This window comes from Gastrolobium bilobum, unplaced genomic scaffold, assembly GCF_033153095.1.
Source record: "Gastrolobium bilobum isolate Gb01-03AN ecotype WA unplaced genomic scaffold, APGP_CSIRO_Gbil_v1 utg762, whole genome shotgun sequence".
Taxonomy (NCBI): Eukaryota; Viridiplantae; Streptophyta; class Magnoliopsida; order Fabales; family Fabaceae; genus Gastrolobium; species Gastrolobium bilobum.
The window spans coordinates 572577-595698 of NW_026899802.1; the positions used below are offsets into that span (position 1 = coordinate 572577).

At 32.4% G+C, this 23122-nt stretch overlaps 1 protein-coding gene across 2 annotated transcripts; it reads right to left on the reverse strand.

Annotated features, from left to right (window-relative positions):
* Window positions 1-9160: 9160 nt before the first annotated feature.
* Window positions 9161-11037, reverse strand: LOC133293692 (uncharacterized). Of its 2 annotated transcripts, none has more exons than XM_061492298.1 (2): window positions 10548-11037; window positions 9161-9565 (listed from the first exon to the last, which is right to left on the reverse strand). In XM_061492298.1, exons 1-2 carry the CDS (start codon window positions 10924-10926, stop codon window positions 9555-9557), a joined length of 390 nt encoding a protein of 129 aa, XP_061348282.1. In that variant the 5' UTR covers window positions 10927-11037; the 3' UTR covers window positions 9161-9554. The 2 variants fall into 2 exon arrangements, with proteins under 2 accessions (XP_061348282.1, XP_061348281.1); XM_061492297.1 differs by having other exon boundaries at window positions 9167-9544.
* Between the last annotated feature and the right edge of the window lie 12085 nt (window positions 11038-23122).

A 23122-nucleotide genomic window follows, 5' to 3' on the forward strand; every position in this document is an offset into this window, starting at 1 on the left:
TAAAGATAAAAAAAATCATAAAGACCAAATGGATATAGTATACTTTAAAAATATTTGAGCTTAGTCGCTTATCTTTTTCGTTCTAAATAAAGAGATAGTTATATTTACAAAAATTTTATTTACAAATTATACTATGTACTTTCGAGAGAACACTAGGTTACACTATATTTTCTCAGGAATACATAGTGTAATTTGTAAATGGATACTTCCCCTCTAAATAATATGTAACATGGTATTCTAAAAGTGCTATATCTTGCCTATAAGTGCCTAATACATGTTGTATGCCAAAAAAATAAAAAAATAAGAGATTTTGCTAAATAGCTAAAAAAATGTCTCAACTAATATTAAATGGATTGATTATATTAAAAATAAAGAAAATTTTGGGTAGACCTAATTATAACGTTTGATTAGAACTTTTTTATCTCATAAAACTAGAGGAGTAAGATTCTAACAAAATATTTTTTAGTCGTCTGTGCCTTTACATGCAGAGGCGGTGAAGGAAAAAAAAACTATATATATATATAAAAAGAGTACTTAATGCGTTGTTACCCTCATGAGATCATTTGCAAAATTTATTGTAGAGTTTTAAAATAGTTTTAATTAAAAAAAGTGTGAGGCTGAGATGCTGCTAAACTGTTACATATTGTCATAAGTTATATATAGTTGCGGTTTAAGGGATGGGCTATGTTTGAGGCCTCATTTATTAGGGACGCTGGTGTTGGTGGATTGCATAGAGAAGCTGATAAGGGGTTGGTTCATATTTTATCATACTTTATCAGTTAGCTCTCATTCTTCATTTTGATTCTTCTTCTATATCTTTCACTTTTCAATCAAATAAAATATACTTTATCAGTTCGTATTTTCTTTTCTTATTTATATTATTTTGTTTTTTAATGCATTTTAAACTTTCTTTACAAAAAAAATTTCGAAGGCGTTGCCCCTAAATTCCTCCCACTAAATTTGTGGACATAAATAATATTTTTTGGGTCCAGTACTACTACCCCCTCATGTAAATTCCTAGTTCTGCCACTGTTTATATGTATATACTTTGGGAAAAGTGTGTGTCATTTTAAAGAATGTAAAATTGTGTCATTTTAAAAGAGAGAAAGAGATAGATAAAGGAAGAGAGAGAGAGAGTTGACAAAAAAATAAAGATGTGGGTCCCATCTCTTTGTGAGAATGAAAGGATATAAGTTGTGTCTGTAATCGCTCAATTTTGTCCTCACATACCAAAAAAATAAATAAATATATATATATAAATTAAAATTTATTTAGTAAATTTCTTTATTTCATCTAGTCTCCTAGTCTTTATTATTATTATTATTATTATTATTATTATTAGTATTGTATCTATTTTTACTTTTATTTTTTAGTTGCAAACCCAAAATAAAAGATAAAAAAATAGAAGTTACCAGTGTCCTTGGTTGTTACAACCTATGTAGCACCGATACCGACACGGGACACGTGACACGATACGACACGACACTCCGACACGTAAATTCTAAAAAATATTAGATTTCGACACGTTAGGACACATTTTGATATCAAGTAATATTTTTAATTTATGTAGTGTATATTATATTTAATATTCAATAATTTAACAAAAAAATAAAATAAAACTTAAAATATTTATCAATTTTGCAAAGAAACATAAGATATCCTAAATATTTATTTTAAATGGTAATTGTAATCCAACGAATCTAATAGTTGGAACTAAAAACTCAACGCAACGCAACCTTTGAACTTTTTTTGAATTTATATAATGCGTGTTGGAGTGTCAGAGTGTCGGAGAGTGTCGGGAAGTGTCGGACACGACACGTCAGAGTTTTTGAAGTGTCGGTGCTTCCTAGGTTACAACAATAACCCCCTTATGTGGGTTTCATCAGCCTCAACCCATAATTCAAACCACCTCTGTCAATCAAGGTAACCCCACGTGAACAAGTTCAAGAAACAAGGTTCAGGATAAGGAAAGCAGGGAGCTATGTTCAGGATAAGAAAATCAGGGGAATCGTGTTCAGGAAGAAAAGGAAAAAATCAGAAAAAAAGCAAGGAAGGTATTATTCTATAAATAGGAGGAGGCTCTAGGAAGAGTGGGCGGGGAGTTTTCGTAAGGAAAGAGAGGAGATAAAAGTGAAGCTTTAAGGAGAGCAACTTTGGGGAGAAGAACAAAAATGGGAGCTTGAGAGTTCTTTTCTTTTCTAAAAAAAAACAAGTGTGTATCAGTGAGATTCTTTTGTTTGAAAGGTACTCTGATAAAGGCAAAAAAAGAAAAAGGAAGGGAGGCAGGATTTGTTTTGGAGAAACTCTTATTCTGGTAATTTTGTTTTTTCTATATTATCTCTCACTGCTATTTAGCAATTGATAACTCATATTCAGATAGTATGATGGTTGATTTATAAATTTCACATATCTCAATACCTTATACTTGTGTTTTAAGAATGCTGGCATGAAGGATTTTATTTGTTTGTTGCTGTTGATGATGAATGCTTGTTCTGATATAGCTTGATTTGTGTACTAAGTGGAAGACACATACTGCAGATATATTTATTTTATTTTTATGTTGACGTAATGTTGTGGCACATAGTGTCTGACCCGACGATGAATTCTTGTGAGTCGACTTCTCTTTGTTGTGCGTGAACCTCAAGTAGGAATGCTTGTGTTATTTTTTCGTATTATTGCTAATGGCTTTTATCAAACGGAAAGCTGTCATGGATTCAAAGTTAATATACATAGTCAGATTTTAATACACAAGTGCTATAAGACCATTGCGGGCCCACATCGTTTTGATCGTTAAGTCTAAATATTCTTAAATAATCATTGTTATAATACATTTATATGATAGTTGTGGGCTGAACATTTTTTCTCCTTTGCCTGAACGTAATATGGTGCCAAATGTTTATTATTTTTATGTTATATGTTTACTATTCCCAATGTATTTCATATATAACTATAAAATAGTCGTTCTTTAGTTATTTGTTTCATCCCATCGTTTCCCTATGGATTATTTTTTTTCTTTTTCTATATATAATATTATTTCATTCACTATATGTTAGCTACTAGCTACTGGCAGTTCGCTCTTTCTCACATTGCTTTTCTTTTTTTCGATTCTTAAGCTAAATGTGTTTTATTGTGCCAAATTCTGTATGTCTAGTCAATCTAATTAACAATTACATTGTTATTATTATTATTATTATTATTATTATTATTATTATTATCATCAACTATGTAGTTGATTATGAAAACGAATCACAAGTTATATTTATAGTAAAAAAGGATTAGCTGAGCTGTGACGGCTTGTTAACTCTCAATTTTTTATTTTTGACTTATTTTAGCCGTGACGGCTTGGTGATTCAAAATTCATTTAAGTTTATCGTAAAATAACATGAAATATATGTTAAAAGGATTAGCTGAGTTGTGACAGCTTGTTAATTCCTTTATTCTTTAAAATCATTTCGACTGTGACAGTCCGATAATTTTAGACTATTTAGTAATAATAAACAAACAAACAAAAAATCAAAGTTTTATTTAAAATTATTGATTTTGGGTTAATTTAAAATAGAATAAAAAATTAATTCGATATCAACTGAAATGGGAGTCAGCTGAGCCGTGACGGCTTGTTAACTCCACATATTTATTTTGACTCATTTTGACCGTGACGATTTGGTGATTCAAAATAAAATCAAATTTAACATAAAATTTACGATAACAAAAAATATTAATATGAATATTATTATTCTTTAAAAGAAAGGATTAGCTGAGTTGAGAGAGCCTGTTAATCCTGCTATTATCATTTTGAATTATTTTAACTGCGACAGTTTGATATTCCGAAACCATCAAATTCAAAACTTTCAAATTATTTTCTTTAAAACTACTTTCAAAATTAAAATCAATCAACACACAAATATTTTCTACAGAACGACGTAGCTTTAAGTTCCCTATTGTACCGAGGGATACGTCGGAGCGGGACTCTTCCCGTCAAACACAAAAATAAAATTTCAAAATTAGTTTTCTTTTCCAACGATAAATTTTATTTATTTAGGGTGAAATAAATATTTAAAATATTATCAATAATTTGCACAATTAATATAAGGTAACCGTTTTTTAACGGACGGAGTAGGGTACTAATACCTTCCCTACTCGTAATCGACTCCCGAATCCATTTCTTTTGTTTTCAAAGACCAGTTGTCTTTAAAAAAGGTTTTTCCAATGTTTTCCTAAATAAACTCTGGTGGCGACTCCATTGTTTTAACCATTCAATATTCTTTCGCCGTCACGTCGCGATACGGTTGCGACAGTGTCATTTAAAAGGATAAACGTTTTTTCCATATACTTTTTATTCGATTATATACTTTTTATTTTAATTATAAAATTTAAAATTATATAATTTAGCCCCCTCTTAAAAAAAAATTGGGTGAGTCTCCTCATTTTGTAAGGAAACAATATCTCAAGAGACCTGAAAATGCAAAGCAACTAAGACCAATCTTACACTGCAATGTCCTCTACAAGATCCTTACTAAGATTCTGGTTAATAGATTGAGGTCGCTCATGAAAACTTAAGGCTTTATTTGAGAGTTTGGAAGGGAAAAGAAGGAAGGGGACCCAAAGGGAATGGAAGGAAAGGAAAGAAAGGGAAGGGAAGGGAAATGAAGGGTATTTCTTTCATTTATTTGAGAGTAAAAATTATGGAAAGAAAGAAAGATGCGGAAAAATGATATATTTTTTCCATTCTACATTTTCTTTAAAAACTAATATAATTATTATACTTTAAATTTAAAATCAAATTTAAAATTTATAAAAAAATATTTATATACTTTTCACACTTAAAAAAAATCATTTTTTAGACGACATTTTTTCATAATAAACAATGAAAATTCTATCGAAAAATAAATTTTTCATCTAAATATGTTCATCGAAAGGCAACAAAATTTTTTATCTATTAAATATTTTGATGAAAATAAATTTGCGTCAAAATTTTCAACGGAAAAAAATGTCATCGAAAAATTTCGAGAGGTTTCACGCAGATTGATGACATGTTTTTCTGAAAATTTTCTTCGAAAAAAGTTTCGATAATTTTTTTTCTACAAAAATCAAATTTCGTTGAAAATTTTCAAGCACATTAATGACATTGGAGAGGTTTCACATGAATTGATGACATATTTTTTATTAATTTTTTGACAAAAGAATTTTGTTGGAAAGTTTTAACAAAAATGATTTCTTAAATATTTTTCGTCAAAAATTTTCGACCGAAAAAAGAATTTCGTCGAAAGTTTCTACTAAATTTTTTCGTTGAAAATTAAAAGAAAAAAGTCATCAATCCACCAAAAACCTCACCCCATGCTATCAATTCACTTGAAATTTTTTGACAATATTTATTTTCTGTCAAAAAATTTAAAAATTTTGAAAAAAAACTTTCATCCAAATTTTCGACGGAAAAAATAATTTCGTCAAAATTTTTGACGAAAATATTTTCTATCCAATTTTCAACCGAATTTAGATTCTATCAAGAATATTGACGGAATTTTTTTCATCAAAAATTTCTATTAGTGATTATGACCAAATCTTGTTTCATCTTTAATTTCGTCTTTAGTTTCAACAAAAAAAATATTTGTTGTCTCCATTTTCGATGGAATATAATTTTCGTCAAAAGTTTCGTTACTATTTTCGACGGAATATTTTCTGTTGATAAATTCTGTCGATTTTAGAGACTTTTCTCATAGTATCTCATTTAAAAAATATTCATATTAATGTAGTTTTCACATTTTAATACAGTGATGAAAAAATAATTTCTAATATTTTTCCCCACAAATTCCCCAATTTGGGGAAACTTTAATTTTAAGGATGTGAAGGATTGTGGAAAATTTTACAAAAATCCTCAATTCCCTTCTCCCGTATTTTTAAACTCACTCACATGGAAAAGGTTTAATAAAACCTTCTCCTTCCTTCCCTTACCATAAAATACAATAGTTTTGACTAAAATAATACAATTTATATCCTTTAAAAGAACAAACACTAATCACTTTAAGAGTAAAGTGATTTTTTGTGAATAAACCTAAAGTAGCATTTTGAATTGTGTTTAGTACCATTTTTTTACTTTATGTAGATTATCATTACAAAAACATTTTTTTGGTGAAATTTATTAATATATAAATAAATGTCAATAAAACTTTATAGTCTGATACTGATAAATTGAAAAAATAGTGTATTTTAGAATGAATTCTTATTAGTACAACATTTGTTTGTGATAAAGGGGCATTTAGGGCCGCAAATCAGCAATCATCAATGTGAAGGAAATAGAGTATTCATACATTATCTCAAAACATATTCTTAATAATTGGATTTGTCAAAGAATAAAAAATTATTAAATGAGAAGCAACGATTCTAAATCATCTCAATCAATTATTTTGATAATACTTTTATATTGAATAAAAAAAGTAAAATATATTTATAATATACAAAAACAATAAATACACTTAATTTTTAATTCAATAGTTTCTTTATTAAATATTATAAAAGATGGTAATTAAATATTTTAAGAAGATATAATAAATTTTTAGTATCTTAAGAATTCAAAATACATCTAGTGATTTAATTATGATAATTACTGAAAAGTATTAAATGTATCTTTATTTCTTAACTTGTATAAAAAAATACAGTAACAAATCTTAATAATTATTTTAATACTTAATAAAAATGAAGATATTCATTAAGAATATAAAAATATTCAATAATTTCTTCTTAAAGTTTCTTGGTTATTGAACTTAAAAATAATAATAAAGACAAATTGTATCTGATTTCAAGGTTCGGATGTATAATTTCTTGATCACTTTGTAACATATCATTTATATATTTATTTGGTTGGTTGACTTTTTTATTCTTCTTTTAAAATCAATTTTTCATTTTGCCTATTTTATCAAATTTTATACTAATCTGGGGTAGAATGATATATAATTTAAAAAAGTGGCAGATTGGTACATTATTTAAGAAAATAAGTAAAATGATAATTTGATTTTAAAATAGGGGTAAAATGGTCATTTAGCCCATTTATTTTGTTTGTTTGAAAATTAATTTTGTATAAAATAATTACACAAAAAATAAAAAAGATATAAAATTGCTTAAGTTATAAGAATATAACTGCATTTAAATAAATAATCTTCAAGTAAAATACTTAAAATATTATTATGTTAATAATACTCTCTTATTCTATGTATTAAATATAATAAGAAAACATTAATTTAAAAAATACATATAGAATTTTCTTAATTAGAAAGAAAAGGAATGAAGTGTAATAAAGTGAATTAAATTATTAAAGTTATTTAAAATTAATATGAATTAACTGTATTTTGATTCATTCTATGCCATTTAATATTTTTACTTCCCAAAATGAGTTTATGACCATTTTATAAAAATAAATCATAACTCTTGTATTTTATTTATTTTACAAATAAAATGTTATTTTCAATTAATTGATTGTTAAGTGAGAAGGAATAACAAAAAATCATCCCAATTAAATATTCAAATAATTAAAAAATCATTAAATATTTATATATTCCTAATGGAAAAAATATTTCTATTTTTGCTACAAATTTTTTGTTTCTGCCACACTCATATGAAAGTGAGTGGATTCAGTTATAAAGAGAGGAGAGAGAAAAGATTAATTAGACTCACTTACTTTTATGTGAATGTGGTAAATAAATTTTTTCTACAACAAAAATAGAAACATTAAACCTTTCCTAATATAACAAATATACTTATTTTATTTGATATTTTTTTACTAAGTATTAGGAAAATTAGTAAGAGTCTATTTTAAGGTGATAAAATAAGTTTTCGACACATTGAAAAATCAAAAAACATTAGATATTTATTATTTAAGTAATTATGGTTATTTAAAGAAAAGTAATAAATATTATGAAATAATTATGTGGCTAAGATAAAAGCACTTATGTCACTCGAGTGGGAGGTGGAATTTAACCCTATCTCAAGAGTGACAAGACTGGTTGGCCAAAACAGCTTCTGTCCATTTAAATTGTCATGTTTTGTTTTATTTTTTCTTGAGTAAATATTATTTTTGGTCTTAAAAAAATATAACATAATTTTAATCTCTTAAAAAAAATAACTTGTGATCTTTCTGAATTCAAAATAAAGAGACTAACGTGAGTTTTCTTTGAATTTTTGAAGGATAATTTAAGTTTTCTTTGAATTTTTGAGGGATCACGATCTTAATTAATTGAGTCTATTTTGAATTCTGACAAATTATAAGTAAACTTTTTTTAAGGGATTAAAATAAATCCTGTATTTTTTCTTGACGACGAAAAATGGTATTTACTCCTTTTTCTTGTGTAGTTTTCTTGTCGTTTTTCTTTTGGTTGTTGCCCCTTATTGTTATTAAAAAAATAAAAGAACAATAGCTATTTGTAATTTTCTTATATTATCGACATGTGTCAAATTACCTACCGAAAATAATAGTGGTCAAGTGAATGCATAATTAGGAGTGTACATGATTTGATTTGTCAAATAGATTCGGTTTTATTTTTTCACAATCAATTTTGGTTACAAATTAGTTTTGAACAGATTTTAAGATAAAAAATAAATAAAATAAAATAAAAATGTTGGTAGTTAAAGAAAAAGAACTAATTCAATTCTTTTAATTCTCAATCCGATTCGAATAAAATGATTTGATCGTTAAACTAATTTTGTATAAAATAATTTGATTCTTAAATCAATTAAATAATAATAATTTTTTTGCCAACAAAGGTGGGCACAGTTGGCTAAGGATTTGGTCCATACCCCTCAAGGGCGTGGGTTCAAACTCCGCTGACCGATGTGAGGATTTTGTTGGTGGATAATATGTAATCCCTCCCAGAAATAGGTTAGAGGATTTTTCCTGATCCTAGTGGGATACCGGTGTCTAACCCCACTTAAACTTTTTTGTTATCCAAAAAAAATAAAAAAAATTAGTTCAATTCAATTCGATTCACACTTCGATTCGGTTGTTTTTGATTTTGCATAACCCTACGCATAAGCGAGATAAGATAGGGAACAGATCCACTTATATACCACCAAATTTTTTTATAACTCTTACAACCAATTTAATCACCGTTGATTTCCGTCAATCGAACAGTTATAATTTATTAAGAATTAATAACATTTATTGTGTCACATTTATTAATTTCTAATAAATTATAACCGTTAGAATGATGAAAACAACAACGATTAAATTGATTGTAAGAGTTGTAAACTTTTTTGGTGGTAAGTAGATCTTCCCCAAGCGAGATATTCATATTATTCCATAAAATTGTGTACACAACAAAGGCAATAATCATGCCGATTCGGTAAGACTTGTAATAACAAATATGGGTGTATTTTTCATCACAAAAGGAGATGCGTAGGGTCTTAATCTATAACAGGATATGCACAAACATCATCCAAGGAAATGCAGAATCAAATGCCAAACTCTCTTTCTCACAGCAATAAGAGGTGGGAGGCTTTAAGCGGAGAAAGAAATTCCTTGACCCCAAGTTCATTAACTTCTCATCTGGCTTCAAACCTGCACCGCCTCAAAATAACCCTTGTCATGAAAAAAGATAAAATCAAACAAAATATAAATTTGTTAAAAACAAATTAATTATAATGAAGAAAGAGATTTATTTAAAGGTTTCGAATTTGTTTGACTATCATGAATTAGAATAAATTTTAGAATTTTATAGTTGTAAATTCAGCTGAGAATTCCACATTTTAAATTACTTTTACTATAACTTTTTCTTACTAATCAATTTTGCATCGGCTGGTTCCACCTTTCATGTCAAGGCCATTTTGACCTTGTGTGGTTCATTTCATCAAGAATAGCAAAGTTGTAATAATAAATATTGGATAAGATATTATATATATATATATATATATATATATATATATATATATATATTATGCTTCCCTATTTCTCTCCATTATAATTAGATTATGAGAGAAAATGAAAAAATCAGTTGAGATTTTGATCTAATAATACTGTAGATGAATGAATACATAAAGTAGCCAAAAAATAAAATAGCATAATATCTTATTCCATAAATATTTTGCTATAAGAAACTTAATACATTTGTTTGAATAGTTGCTAGGGAACTTACTATGTTTCTTTTTATTTAATACTCATTTTTTGTACTTTAAAAAAAAGCATTAAATAAAGAGAAACCTAGTAGGTGAAGTATATATTATAATAATTGTAAAAAAATTAAAGCTATCATCATCCAAGAGAATCTAAACAATTTTTCCTATCAAAACAAAAATGCACGTAATAAAAACAAAAAATAAAAAATGTTGATGCAGAAATCAATGGATCAGTTGGTAAAATTTTTTATATCATGTTACGTGATATTTATTTTTCCCGAAATAAAATTAACTAGAAATAGTAAGTGTAATTTATGTAGTGAAAATAGTGTGAAATAATGAGAAGAAAAAATACAAAAAAGAAGAAGCAGTGCAGGTATCAAAAGCAGAACCTCGTACTTTCAGCTCAAAATAGAACAGAGAAAGGGAAAATGAGAATCGGTTATTACTTTGGAGAGTGAAAGGGGAGTAGTGAAGGTCGTAGCACTTTGGATCACTGTCCTTCAAGAAGGGTCTCCTCTTTTCCCTCTCGTAAAATACCAACGCTGTCTTTATCAAATCTTCGACGGTTTCCTCACCCAACATCAGCAACTGTATGGCGCCCAAGCTGTTCTCGATGGTCACCTTAAGTAGCAGTTTCGATGGCCGAAGAAGAGACTCATTATTTTGTGTGGCCGGCAACGGAAGCTTGAGCGTCAGAGGAGTGGACAGGAATCGGCGAACAAGACCTGAGGGTTTTTCAGGCAGTAAGCTCTGGTGTTTACGGCCAGAACCCAACGGGGCCTTCCCGGAGAATTTTCTCCGATGACCCGGTGATGGAGAGGTCATGCTTATAAGGATAAGTATTTTTGCTTCTTCTTTTTTTCCTTTTATTTGCTTTGTTTAGAGATGGCTTCACATGTGTTGGCAGTGTTGCAATATAATTAAGGCTTCGAAAGATGTTTGAGAAGCGAAAGTGAGAGCCTGAGGTAGAGAGAGACGGTTTAGTAAATACTAATAAAACGCACGCGCGTACCTCAAGGTTTGGCTGGTTTGAGAAGCTTCTCGGAAACTGGTGCAGTTTTAACTTTTGCTTGAGCAATTTCCTCGGAAAGTGGTTTAGTTTTAACTTTCGTTTACAGAGATCACTTTTACATTTGCAACGAATTTACCTGAAAATTTTAATAATAATAATAATTCACTTGGAAAAATGTTTCTTGCATAGAACAACAAGCTGCAAAATTCATATTGGTGAATAAAAGGAAAAAAAAGAAAGAAAAGAGACGAAGAAATGAATAATGAGTTATGATTCATCACCAAAAAGTGAATTTATTACAGTTTAGTTAATACTCTCGATTTGGAGTCCTAATTATACAGTAGTTGTGTTAACAATTTTTTATAAGAAAATATTTATCATTCTTATAATTTGATTTACTTAAATAAGATTATTTAAGTAATCAATAAATCAGTGAAGAAATTTTAAAAAAAAAAATTTACGTAAAGGATGATATCTTATGCTCCCAATTCCTTTTTCCTTGTCTCTATCAACTCAACTGAAAGTTGCCTAGTCAGTTATAATGTTTGCTATACATGAAAAACTATCCTTTAAATGTACCATGGAAATTCTCATACACGACATAAACATATATAGGTTATGTACATAAACGGGTGAAAACGGTGGTTTGATGTAACTGGGCCAACCCGTGAGATGGACCCAAGTGACAATGGCCCAGTTGTTGCTATAGGGTTAAGAGACAAAAAGGAAGTTACACAAGCCCAGGCACCTATCACTCATATGACCATAGGATCCATACTCAAAGCAGATCATGTGAAGACCGTCATATATACTCAACCTTTTTCATTTGCCCCTCTACTTTATTATATTCACCCTGTAGAGGTTGATTTAAGTTCAACTCTACACATAAACGAGTAAACCTTCCTCTTGCCATTATTGTAGTATTCTGATCAACCTTGATGAATTTCCTAAGCCAGTTTCCAATCAATTGAAAAACATTGAAACCAAAATATTCCACAAAGCAATCAAACCTAAGCAACAATTCGATCAATACTCATCTTGTAAGGCTGGAAATTCAACGTCCACTACTAGATTGCTAAGTAATGGTTCATGATAATCTATGGCCCTTCAGTCCATGCATGATCTAGATCATCTTGATTTTCAAAGCACACAAGGAAAAAATCATTCTCCGGATTAGTCACATGTATCCTTCTTGGCCTTGCCCACATAGCCTTTAGTCTTTTCTCGAGGAACGTCAAAGTGACATTCTTCCCGAGGAGTTTGACAATCAAAGCTTTCCAACATCACTTCTTGATCCGCTTTTAGTTTCTCTAGTTTAAAATCCATGCATCCATTTAGATCTAATTCGTAGGTAATCTTAGTTTGCCTATGTCTCCTCCACCTGATGATCCTCAAATCTACATCTTCATCAAACTCCTCATTATGTTTCGCAATAGAGCCTCTCAGAAGGAAGGTTGTTGATTCATCCTAGCCTAATCTCTTATCACAAGTGAATTGAATTCTCCTAGCTGAAGTTTTCCTTCTCGATTTTGTATTTCTTCGTACTCCATTAATTGGAGATTATCGTATCTTCCTCTGTTGTCAACTTTCTATTCGTTCTCTTGCTCTCTGCAATAATCATTCTTTTTTAGATTGTCTGTCTTAAATTTTACTCTTTCTATCACCCTTATTTTCTCGACCTTAAATCATTGCAATAGTTAATGAATGTAAATATATATTAATTCTCTATTGCTGACATTGCTTGAGGTAGTCCTCAAATTTTCTTTGTTCCCCCCATCCCAAACAACTAGTCATTTGGAAGGTGTTTGTATAAGGTGATTCAATTAGGTCGAGGAATTGAATTAATTCTTAGGGGAAAAATATTTAATGTTACTTTAGACAACTTTATCTAATATTCACCGAAACGATGTCGGTTTGAGATTGAAAAAGTAAAAAATTAGATAGATAAATACTATTATAACATTGAAATAAATTAAAATTACAAACACACCATAGTTTTCATCCCAAAAAAATGTCGTTTCGGTGAATATTAGACAAAGTTATTTAAAGTAACTTTAGAAAAACGAACCCTAATTGTTATACACAAATTGAAATGGTATATTTTAATATTCTTTAGTGAGACAAAAATATCATATTAAATACCATATATGTAAATAGATTAAATGCACGTTTTACCATTTATCACAAAATATATAGAGGTTGTCCCGAAAGGCTAATTTATTTTTTCCGACTTTTTGACTCATGCGTATTCAGAGAAAACATTATATTTAGAGACATGATACATAATGCACCGATAATTTTCATCCATAATAACTTTATTTTTCTAAAGGAAAGTAATATATCGATCATCTATACTTTCATTTATTTTAATTTCCTCGTCGCTTCTTTTAAATATATTTTTTCACTCCTTAAACACCCTCTTATAAGCTATGGCATATATGTTAAGTATGACTCATACTTCACATTTAGATGACGATTTTTGTTGGCGGGATGCAAAAATATTGTTGCGGACCTCAGGTTTATTTTATTTTAATCTTTTTTTAATAGTTTGGGTTTGAACTCATGAATATATAGTTAGTGTTGGCAATTGCGGACCCAGAAAATTTTGTTTATGTCTGCACATTTAGTGGCGGGTTCGGGTACAGAGTCTTCAAAAAAAAATTTAAAGAAAATTTTAAATGCATTAAAAAAACAAAAGAATATAAATAAGAAAAAAGAAAGAAGAAAACTTCAATTTAATATAAAAATAATAATAATTAAGAGTCAACTAAGTTATTATAATAAAACGATTATAATCAAACATAAATAAATTAGAGAATCAACAAACAATCATGATTAAAACATCCATAGATGCACCGAGCAGAATTGAAAATTCTGAAGTAACTCCTACAATAATTATGTTGTCAATCCTTGAGAGTAGTCAATAATTTCTATAAAATCCTAAAATGAACAATCCATTTCCATAGAATTATGTACTATTAAATATTATGTCAACATATACCCGTTGCCAAAACAAACTTTGTAAGTTAGAAGAATAAACAAGCATGCTAGTAAGTAAGATAAAAAAAATTTCCAAAAATTACTGGGTGCACTTGCAGTCATATGCAATGACGTGATCCGCCAACGAGTATTGGTTAGGGTTTCTAAGTCTATTTATATTCTCATTATAAACAAAGTACTTTGTAACGAGTGCAGAAAAATATAGTGAAACATTGTTGGACTTAGCTCATATATATTGGATAAATCAGTTTAGATCTATGTCTCCATTTCTTTTCTTTTTTCTTCTTTTGCTATTCCGTGTGTGATTGTTCGGTCCTAACAATATATAACACATTTCCATCTCTTTTAAGAGCTATAATATCATTGATTCCTTGTAGCTAATGACATATCCATAATCCCTGATCTGGATGTGAACGCGGGTAGGAGATATGCATGCTCTTTTGTTGAGGTAACTGGCGAGTAAGTGAATCAATTATATATATTGACCGGGTTAACAAAAAATGAATGAATGATATTGTGGGAATATATACAATTTGGTCAACAAAAAAAATGCTCATGAATAATGATCTTTGAAAGTGAGTGACGGTGAGATTAATCTCGAGACAAATTCAAAAGAGATACCGTACATGCAAATAATCAAGAAGACCCACATTGTAGTTTTAAATGAATGGATCCGCCATCGTTTAAAGCTCCTTTTTGCAAAAGCCAGCATGACCATTAACAGTCACCATTGCTCTGCACTAAATTGCTTTGTACTCGATGCATTCTTCAACTCCGCATGCAAATCAGTTCGCACTATATTGCAGATCCTATATGTGATGCAATGTCATCAATATTTTACACCTGGAACTTAGCACAAAACATGGAACAGTTGGAGAATCTTTTTCAGTGTGTCATTTTAGTCCACGCACCAAATCATTTGCACCCATCACATCATCGTCACCGCATAGACCACTTATCTAATTGATGGGTGGGGGCTGAGCACCGGAGCCAATCATTCAGCCTCAAATTATTCCCCATCCTTGACCCATCCTATCATTTTTTTTCCATATGGATTGGCGTGTCACAAACTGTTTCTACAGCTAGCTAGAAGCCCTGGAATTATAGAGGGTGTTTTATTTCGTGTATATATATACACGAAATAAATATAATGCAATCGTGATGGTGGTATAGCTGTTAATTAAGCGGATTGTGCTCAAGGAATGAATTGTTGGGATTCAAAGGTCTCTAATTAAATTCTTAAGCAAAATAACTTAAAACATGTGATAAAAATCTTCGCGCACTCTACCCTAGAAAGGAAATTAGTTAAATATAAATGGGCAAGAACACCATTAGAAAAGAAAAAAAATTGTAATGTGTGGCTGATTATATATGCTCATATTTCTCTGACTGAAAGCAGCATTTTTCTTTTCGGGAATATCTGGAAGCACCATTTAATTTACCTTAAATTTGAATTAGTTTGTAGTACTTATACTCGATGTTACTTAGTATCCATATCACGCGTGCGCACAATGAAGTTTCAAAATTGGATAGAAGTAGTCGTGTCTACGAATGCAAATAGATTGAGTTGGTTTAGAATTTGCTTTAAAGAGGTTAGGTATGTACAAAATATTTTAGTTATGATATAGTGTGTTAGAAATATATTGTAATTAGGGTTTCCTTATTTTGTATTAGGTCAGATTATATTAGGTTTGAGCTTAGCCCATTAGTTTGTTTATATGTTGTACAGCTTTCATCAGTCAATACACACAGTATTATTTCAAATGTTCATCTCTTCTCTCTCGTTATTTAACATGGTATCAAGAGCCTAAGGAACGTTTGAATTTTTTTTTTCGATGAACACACTGTTTATTGTATTTTACAAAAAAAAAATTTCCGAAATTGTCTCGTTGTCAGTTTCCGAACGATTTTCTTCCGCTTCACGCTTCTGTACAGTCAACCACCACCGTCCCGTGGAATTTACAGGCACGCAGCCTACCGCCGTGATCGTCTTGACAAGGCGGTCACACCGGCACCGGCTGCTCCCTCAGAAGACCACCCACGCGCTCTCACGTGCGCGTGCAAGTTTCAGCACCCTCCTCCAACAGGCGGTGCGTGGAGGCGCGTGGAGCCTCCGTTCCGGCCGCGACTGGTTGCGATTTTTTCGCCTTGCTGAGACGATTCTGGATCCGGTCTTGTTTTTCTATTTTGACATCTTTTTGCATTGACGCACAGATCCTTCTTCTACCGGTTAGTTCTGTGATCTGTTCTTTCTGATTTCTTTTTGATTATGGACCATTTCTTTTTTATTATGGACCCTCCTGTCTCCAATGTTCCTGGTTCTAGGACTCCGGCTGGACAAAAGTCAGAGTCTACTATTTTTTCCAATTATATCCTTGTTCCGTTGAGTGTGGATAAATTGGATGGGTCCAACTATGATACTTGGTCTTCCGATCTGCGACTTTGGTTGGATGGCAGAATTATACATCCCATCTCACCACTAAGGCTGAATCTGTGGCGGAAAAGGAGCGCACACGGTGGAAGATGATTGATGCTCAGTTGTGTAGTCTCATTAAAGCTACTCTTCATCTGTCTATCAAGCAGATTTTTCGACCTGCTGTTACTTGTGAAGCTATTTGGAGTCAGGCAAAAGCACTGTACACCAATGATACCCAGAGACTCTATGGTATGTGTCAGAAATTGATGACTACCTTTGCTCCTCGGGACTTCAATTGCCCTATGATTGAATATTTGGGGAAAGCTCAGAGTCTACTTCATGATCTTAATGAACTTCTGCCTCTCACTGGTGATGTTACTAAGGAACAGGAACAGCGTAATACGCTGTTTATGCTGTTCATTTTATATGATTTGCCTGACCATTTGTCTGCCAATCGGGATCAAATTTTGTGATCTGCTACAGTTCCTACACTGGATTCTGTGATGTCTACCTTTCTTAGAATTCCCTCTAAGCCCTCTACGTCATCAGCACCTCCTATGATGCCTATAACCCCAGTGGATTCTGTTGACTCTTCTGCTTTTGCTGCTCAAGGGTATGGATGTGGACGTCGATTCTCTAAAGGAAAGCTGTTATGCACTCATTGTCATCAGACCAATCATACTGTTGACCGTTGTTGGAAGCTTCATGGAAGGCCACCTCCACCTTCTAGAAATGCTCATGTTGCTCAGGCTTTCTCTAGTACCTCTGCTCCAGAGTTACCTTCCAGTGCACAACCTCCAACTGCTGTTCTGAACGAATTTGTGACTTGGTGGTCTGAGAAGCAAACATCAGGTCCTACTGCATCCATTGCTCCCACTAGTAATTCTGGTAAATCTTTTGGTGGCATATCTCAGTTGCACTCTATTGGCCCTTGGACTCTAGATTCTGGGACTTTTGATCACATTTCTGGTAATAAGTCCTTATTCACTTCCCTTTGTACTACTGGTTCTTTTCCTACTATTACTATGGCCAATGGGTCTCTGGTCCAATAAAGGAGGATTGGCACGGTTCTTCTTTCACCTAATTTATCTCTGGATCATGTTCTATATGTTCCCGATTCTCCTTTTAGTTTAATTTCTGTTAGTCGGTTGACCATATCCATTGACCGTGTTGTTTCTTTTACTAAAAGCTCTGTCATCTTTCAGGATCGGAGTTCGGGAAAGGAGATTACCAAAGGATGTGAGTCTCAGGGCCTCTATCAACTAGTTCCCTCTTCTTCAGCCTGCTCCACTGTGGATTCTCCTCTTACTATCCATGCTCGTCTGGGTCATCCTAGTCTTGCAAAGCTTCAGAAGATGGTTCCCCATTTATCATCTTTTTCTACTTTAAATTGTGAGTCTTGTCAGTTTGGGAAACATACTCGTAGTACGTTCCCGAGTCGTCTTAGTCGTCAAGTTGTTTCTCCTTTTTCTGTGGTCCACTCTGATGTTTGGGGACCAAGTTGTCATTCTTCTACTTTGGGTTTTAAGTACTTTGTTACTTTTATTGATGATTATTACAGATGCACTTGGTTATTTTTAATGAAAAAACGGTCTGAGTTGTTTTTTATTTTTCAGTTATTTTATAATGAAATAAAAACTCAATTTGGTATTCCTATTCGTGCTTTTCGTAGTGATAATGCATGTGAGTACTTATCTCATCAATTTTAAACATTCTTTTCATCTCATGGCATTCTTCATCAAACATCTTTCCCTCATACACCTCAACAAAATGGTGTAGCCGAGCGCAAGAATCGCCATCTGGTTGAAACCACTTGTGCCTTGTTAATTGATGGTAATGTTCCATACACATTCTGGGGTGATTCTATACTTACTGCATGCTATCTCATTAATCGCATGCCATCATCTGTTCTCAATCATAAGGTACCTCACTCTATTTTATTTCCACATCACGCTTTATATCCTTTAACTCCACATGTGTTTGGTTCTACGTGTTTTGTTCATCATCTTGGTCCAGGTTTGGATAAATTAGCTCCCAAGTCTCATAAATGTGTTTTTCTGGGTTATCCTCGGTCTCAGAAGGGTTACCGTTGCTACTCTCCCACTTAACGTCGATACTTTATCTTGACGGATGTCTCCTTTTTTGAATCAGTTCCCTTTTTTGGATCCTCTACTACTCCTGTGGATACTGGTTCTGTACATTCGTCCTTTCCAGGTGACCTTCTTTACCTTCCGTCTTTACCCGTCCATCTTTCTGACTCTTCTTCTATCACCTTTTCTGCTGATGAAATCGAGCATAGTTCGTCAGATGTCTCTGTGACTCACATTCAACTGCTTCTCCTCCCACGACTTCGGTCCCACCTTCGGATAGTGACCTTCCCATTGCTCTTCGTAAGGGTACTCGTGATACTCGCCCTTCGGCCAGGTATATAGTCAATATTAGTTATCATCGTCTTTCTCCATCAAATTGTGCTTGTCTTTCCTCTTTGTCCTCTGTATCTGTTCCTAAGACCACAGGTGATGCACTTTCACATTCGGGATGAAGACAAGCTATGATTGATTAAATGAGTGCTCTTCATCATAATGGCACATGGGACCTGGTACCTCTTCCTTCTGGAAAATCTATGGTTGGTTACAGATGGATTTATGCTGTTAAGGTTGGACCTGATGGTCAAGTGGATCGTCTTAAAGCTCGCTTGGTAGCGAAGGGTTTCACTCAGGTCTTTGGCTTGAATTTTATTGATATTTTTTCTCCTGTGGCGAAAATGTCTACTGTTCGCTTTTTTATTGCCATGTTAACCATTGGCCTCTCTACCAACTGGATATCAAGAATGTTTTTCTTCATGGTGATCTTGAGGAAGAAATTTATATGGAGCAACCTCCTGGATTTGTTGCTCAGGGGGAGTCAGGTCTTATTTGTTGTCTTCGTAAGTCTCTCTATGGCCTCAAACAATCTCCAAGAGCTTGGTTTGGTAAATTTAGCAGTGTTGTTCAACAATTTGGCATGACTCGGAGTGCAGCTGATCATTCTCTCTTTTATCATCATTCTGCTTCTGGATCTATTTATCTGGTGGTTTATGTGGATGATATTGTCATCACAGGCAGTGATCAGCATGGGATCACTCGATTGAAACAACACTTATGTCATCATTTTCAGACTAAGGATCTTGGGAAACTTCGATACTTTTTAGGAATCGAGGTGGCCCAATCTAAAGCTGGTGTTGTGATATCTCAGAGGAAATATGCTTTGGATATTCTTGAAGAAACTGCTCTGTTAAATTCAAAGTCTGTTGATACTCCTATGGATCCAAGTATCAAGCTTCTACCAAATCCGGGGGAGCCCTTTTCAGATCCTGAGCAGTATAGAAGATTGGTTGGAAAATTGAACTACCTCACAGTCACTCGGCCTGATATTTCCTTTGCAGTTAATGTTGTCAGTCAATTTCTCAATTCTCCATGTCAAGAACATTGGAATGCAGTCATTCGTATTCTTAAGTATATCAAGGCATCTCCAAGGAAAGGCCTTGAATATGAATATATAGGTCATGATAAAGTGGTTGGGTACTGTGATGCTGATTGGGCTGGTTGTTCAACTGATAGGAGATCTACTTCTGGGTATTGTGTCTTTGTTGGAGGCAACTTGATTTCCTGGAAAAGTAAGGAACAAAGCGTAGTTGCCAGATCAAGTGCTGAAGCAGAATACCGCTCCATGGCGACTACTACTTGCGAGCTCATCTGGCTTAAACAGCTTCTCAGAGAACTTAAGTTTGGAGACATTGGACAGTCAACTCTCATTTGTGATAATTAAGCAGTTCTACACATTTCATCAAATCCAGTGTTTCATGAAAGAATCAAGCATATAGAAATAGATTGCCACTTTGTTCGAGAAAAGGTTCTTGCTGGTGAATTAAATTAAAACTAGCTTTATACCCTTTAATGAGCAATTAGCAGATGTGTTTACAAAATCTTTGAGGGGCCCTCGAATAGAGTTTATATGTAACAAGCTTGGTGCATATGACCTATACGCTCCAGCTTGAGGGGGAGTGTTAGAAATATATTGTAATTAGGGTTTCCTTATTTTGTAATTAGGGTTTCCTTATTTTGTATTAGGTCAGATTACATTAGGTTTGGGCTTAGCCCATTAGTCTGTTTATATATTGTACATCCTTCATCAGTCAATACACACAGTATTATTTCAAATGTTCCTCTCTTCTCTCTCGTTATTTAACATAGTGTGTTAATCTTATCTGTTAGTCTTATATAGGCCTAAATTATAAGTCTGTCTGATCCATGTTTAAAAAACAAAACTCTTGGTCTGAGTTTGTTAGCCTATTTAAATCTATTAGATATTTAATAATTAAAATAATATTACTTTATTATTTAAAATATTAAAATAATAATTTATTTTATTCAAAATAAATAATATGGTGTATGCTGACCTATAGATTTATAGGTTTGATATATAAAAGAAAAGTTATGATTTATTTTTTAAATAGGTTTTTTTATATCTGAGCCTATTTTATTTGACTATATATAATAAGTGAATTTGGATTCTCTCATAAAAAAATAATCATATAATCATATTATTTGATTATAACCACTCATTAACGATGAGATAAAAGAAAAAAATTATAATTTTAAATAAATAATTGTGATGATATGACCAATTTTTTCACGCTGGAGTAGAGCATAATAACTCCAGTCGTGTTTAATTGATCAGAGATAATAATTATGGCACTTCTGGGTCTAGTAATTAATAAAAGTGGGGTTTAAATATTGATGGCTTGTAGTGATCAGTTCTGAACTTCTGATGAAGATGACGTTGCTTTCACTTTGGAATTTGCCAAAGGTTGCATAAAAGGGGGAGGGGAATTGATTGATAATAATAATGAAGGATTTTATTAATTTCATGTTAAAGGAGATAAGTTATCTCATATTATAGAGATAAATTTATGGATTTTACTACCTGAAAAAAAAATAGGTGACACGTACAGTTATCGAATGATGTGTAGGAGATAAAATTATCACATATAGCATAAGAGTAATTTTTTCCAATAATCAAATAAAGAAGAATATGGAAAACAGAAGAAAAGCAAAACTTGGTAGGAAAGAAGGGGTAGGAGTATTTTAATTAGGTACTTCAATTAATTATCACTGCCACATATAATCAATATTGAGTCAGGCCAGTAAGTGAGAGAAGGATAAAAATAGTTGGTGATGCAAATATGATTGAGAAATAATAACTGTGAATTTATTTGGCTAAGTATTGCAACATATACGGCATAACATATGATGGGGTACGTACGTAAGAGTCCAAGTATAACGAGGAGAGAGAGATCTGTCAATTGAACAATCAAAGACATGATCAATTGAAAGGCTATGTGAATAAGTAGATCAGAACGACAGTAACTAACAGCGTGAAGGGAACAAATGATTAAACGAGAGGGTTGCAAAACCAAAGATGCCAAGGTAATCATGAATACTAAGTCATGCTCTCCAAAGGACTAGATACCTCGTTTTCCATGACAAAGATCATTAGATTTGTGTTCTAATTAACAGATTTTCAAAAGTAATCTTTAGGGGCTTTTTGACCACGGTAGCCCTTTATTAATAATTATTTATCAAATTGCCCTCGGATAGAAACTATTACGAAAAATTAACCCTCCAAAGAAACATAACACCAATCTGCCCCTGTTTGACCGTTGATCACGAAGCATACCCGGGGTACCCCACTCCATACCCGGGTATATTTTTAAAAAATCAACCATACCCGAGTATGTAGTGGGGTACCCGGGTATTGTTCTTCGATCTGCAAATTTTTTGAATTATTTACCCAAATAGGTAGTGGGGTACCCGGGTAGATTTCGCAAATAGGGTTTTTTAAAAGCCCCAGCAGCCCCCATTTGGAAAACCCGCTAAGGGTACCCGGGTAAAGAGCTGCTGAAGTGCGATTTCGTCCATTCTGGGAGCACGTTTGATCGATCATCTCAAGACTTTGTCATCATCCTTGGCGCGCGAAATCTACACGGGTACCCCACTACCTACCCGGGTAAATAATTCAAAAAATTTGCAGATCGAAGAACAATACCCGAGTACCCCACTACATACCTGGGTATGGTTGATTTTTTTAAAATATACTCGGGTATGGAGTGGGGTACCCAGGTATGCTTCATGGTCAACGGTCAAACAGGGGCAGATTGATGTTATGTTTGTTTGGAGGGTTAATTTTTCGTAATAGTTTCCAACCGAAGGCAATTTGATAAATAATTATTAATAAAGGGCTACGGTGGTAAAAAAACCAATCTTTAGGTGTAACAACGAGCCAAAAATATATAATGGACACGTCGACACTTGTTTTCAACTTTTCAAAGGATGACCAGCTTTTTAGTCTTATCTTTGCTATCCTACGTCGTATAATTGATTGGAAAGAGGTAAGAGTCAAAAAAGATGCGCAAAGATTGTACTTTTTGAATTGGGAGGATGGAGCCCTGGGGAGTAGGGTAGGGTGACCTCACCTGGTGTGAGCTTTTACCTGCTGCGCCGTTGTTTTAGTGAGTTTAGGGTTATATTTTAAAGATATTTTAACGAGGGTGA